General features: G+C 48.8%; 1 protein-coding gene across 1 annotated transcript in view; it reads right to left on the minus strand.

Moving 5' to 3' along the window:
• Positions 1–866: 866 nt before the first annotated feature.
• Positions 867–2,178, minus strand: part of HOXD11 (homeobox D11) — a gene marked incomplete at its 5' end in the record, with an annotated part of 1,864 nt that continues 552 nt past the window's right edge. The window contains one exon of the mRNA XM_015410411.1: positions 867–1,419. Within this exon, the coding sequence (XP_015265897.1) occupies positions 1,184–1,419 (236 nt within the window). The remainder of the gene's footprint in view (positions 1,420–2,178) is intronic.

The following is a 2,178-nucleotide window of genomic DNA, read 5'->3' on the forward strand; positions in this document are numbered from 1 at the left end:
TTTAAGTTGGCAACTGAGTTTGGCGCTCCCTTCACGTGGAGACTTCCATTTTTGCTCCGCTGGGTTGTAGGCCTGGCCTGGCCAGAAATGGCATTTAAAACATGCCCTAATTTAGCTATCTCCCCCCGTCTGAATAGGTCGCCTTCCGTAATGCAAAGACTTGCTGAAAATGGGCAACGTTTTTAATCCTTTCCTGTAGGTGGAAACATCGGGAAAGAATGGGTAGGGGTTTTTTTTTAATGAACCCTTTAATAGGGATGGATCTAGATCAAATGAAGGCATTTTCGAATACTCCCGGGTTGCCCTGGGAGAGCTTTTGCGCACGTGCTTCAATCCGACCGGATCCGATCCTTCCCTTCCCAAGGTGGGATGCGAAAAGGTCTCACAAGGGAAGGCAAGCAGGCAGCCATGTTGGGGCTTCTCCTACCCTGGGGGGCTCGGCAGCGGAGGGTCATTCGAGCTAGCGAGGATTCGGGGTGGAGGCCCCAACTGCCGGCTTCTAGGAAAGCCTTGGGGTCGGAGCAGAACTCTGCTGTGGGTCACTTCCCATTGACACCCTCAGGGACAAAGTTATATGATTCTTCCAAAGGTGGCTCTGCTAAGAATGCAAACGGCAAATACAAGTCCAACTTTTCTAGCAACCGTTTATTCACATCGACAAGACAGCGTCCCATGCTTTTCATATGGCAACAGCAACAGAGATATATCTATACAGGGTCATAGATATATCTAGATATATATACCGCAGATACATTACCACCTTTTTCAACAAACCTGTCAGAACGGGTATTCCTTAAAAAAAAAATGGCACCAACAGGTTTAACCCAATTTTTTTTAAACTACCATATACATTTGAGTTGCGCTGGACTTAAACCCGCCGAAAGGGAGAAGGGGAAGAACATCAAGAGTGATTTAAAACGAAAATGAAGAAAATTGACTTTGGATTTACCCTCTTTCCCCTCAGGAGAAATCAGCTCCGCCAAGTCCTGGACCTCTCCCGCAGACGAGGAGTGCTTGGAAGAACCAACGTTGCTGAACATGGAAAAAATGGCACCGGTTGTGTCCGCAGGGCGGCTGGCCTGGAAACCTCCTGATTTTTCCAAATTCATCTGGCCGATCGAGCCGAGAGAGGAGATGTTTTCTGCCTTTCCCCATCCCACCCCCACCCCCAAAGTTTGTCCTCTCAAAACAAGGGGTTCCCAGTGAAATACTGCAGACGGTCTCTGTTCAGTTTCTTTTCTTTCATCCTTCGATTTTGGAACCAGATTTTCACTTGTCGATCCGTCAGGCTCAACATCCTGGACAACTGAAGTCTTTTCTCTTTGTTAATGTACACGTTAAAGAAAAACTCCCGCTCGAGTTCCCGGATTTGATACTTGGTGTAAGGGCATCGCTTTTTCCGGGATCGCTGGGGGATGGCTGGAGAGTTGGGGGGGGGGGAGAAAGAAGGGGGAAAGAAGAAGAAAAGAGAATCTGACCCGACCTGTTCCAGGTTTGAAAAAAGTTCTTCCAAAAGAGGCTCTAAATCCAACATCTTCCTTCGGGCAACTTCACCAGCTAGAGAGCTGGCTCTTCCCCCCCCCCCTCCTCCCAAGAGGTAACACCCAGGGAGCTCCGGCATCACTTTGGATAACTTTGACCAAAAGGAGTTGGAGTAAAAGAAAACCGCCATATTTCCCTTTAAATAGATTTGCTGTTTACAGCAATAACAGGAAAAGAGGGGTTTTTTAAAAAAAATGTTGGAACGAGGTTTCTTCCAAACCCCATTTTGCACCAGGAACAGTCCTGGTTTCTCCCCAACCCTCGCAGACTGGAGCTTCGTTTCAGAAGGGAAAGGGGGTTTCTTTCTTCATTCTTTAAGAGGACCACACCCCGAAGCGACCCAGGCTCCCAATCAACCACTCCGTCACAATTAATTCCCCCCTCCAAAGGATACCTTTTTTAAAGCCCACCTCAATGGCTTTCCTATCGTAAACCGGCTTTACGGGGCAAAGGGAAACCGGATCGGATATATAAAAGCGCTTTGGATGCTTATAAAACCGCGCATAAAAACGCAAAAGAAACAACAACTCCGGGGCTAACAACGCGGTGGCCTGATGCCCCGTGGAGGTCTCCCTCCATTCCCCCACCACCGCCACCCCTCTCCGTCCGGAGCTCCCCCCCGTCCATTCCCCCCCT

The sequence above is a fragment of the Gekko japonicus genome, unplaced genomic scaffold, assembly GCF_001447785.1.
Source record: "Gekko japonicus isolate JY-2015 unplaced genomic scaffold, Gekko_japonicus_V1.1 scaffold1888, whole genome shotgun sequence".
NCBI lineage: Eukaryota > Metazoa > Chordata > Lepidosauria > Squamata > Gekkonidae > Gekko > Gekko japonicus.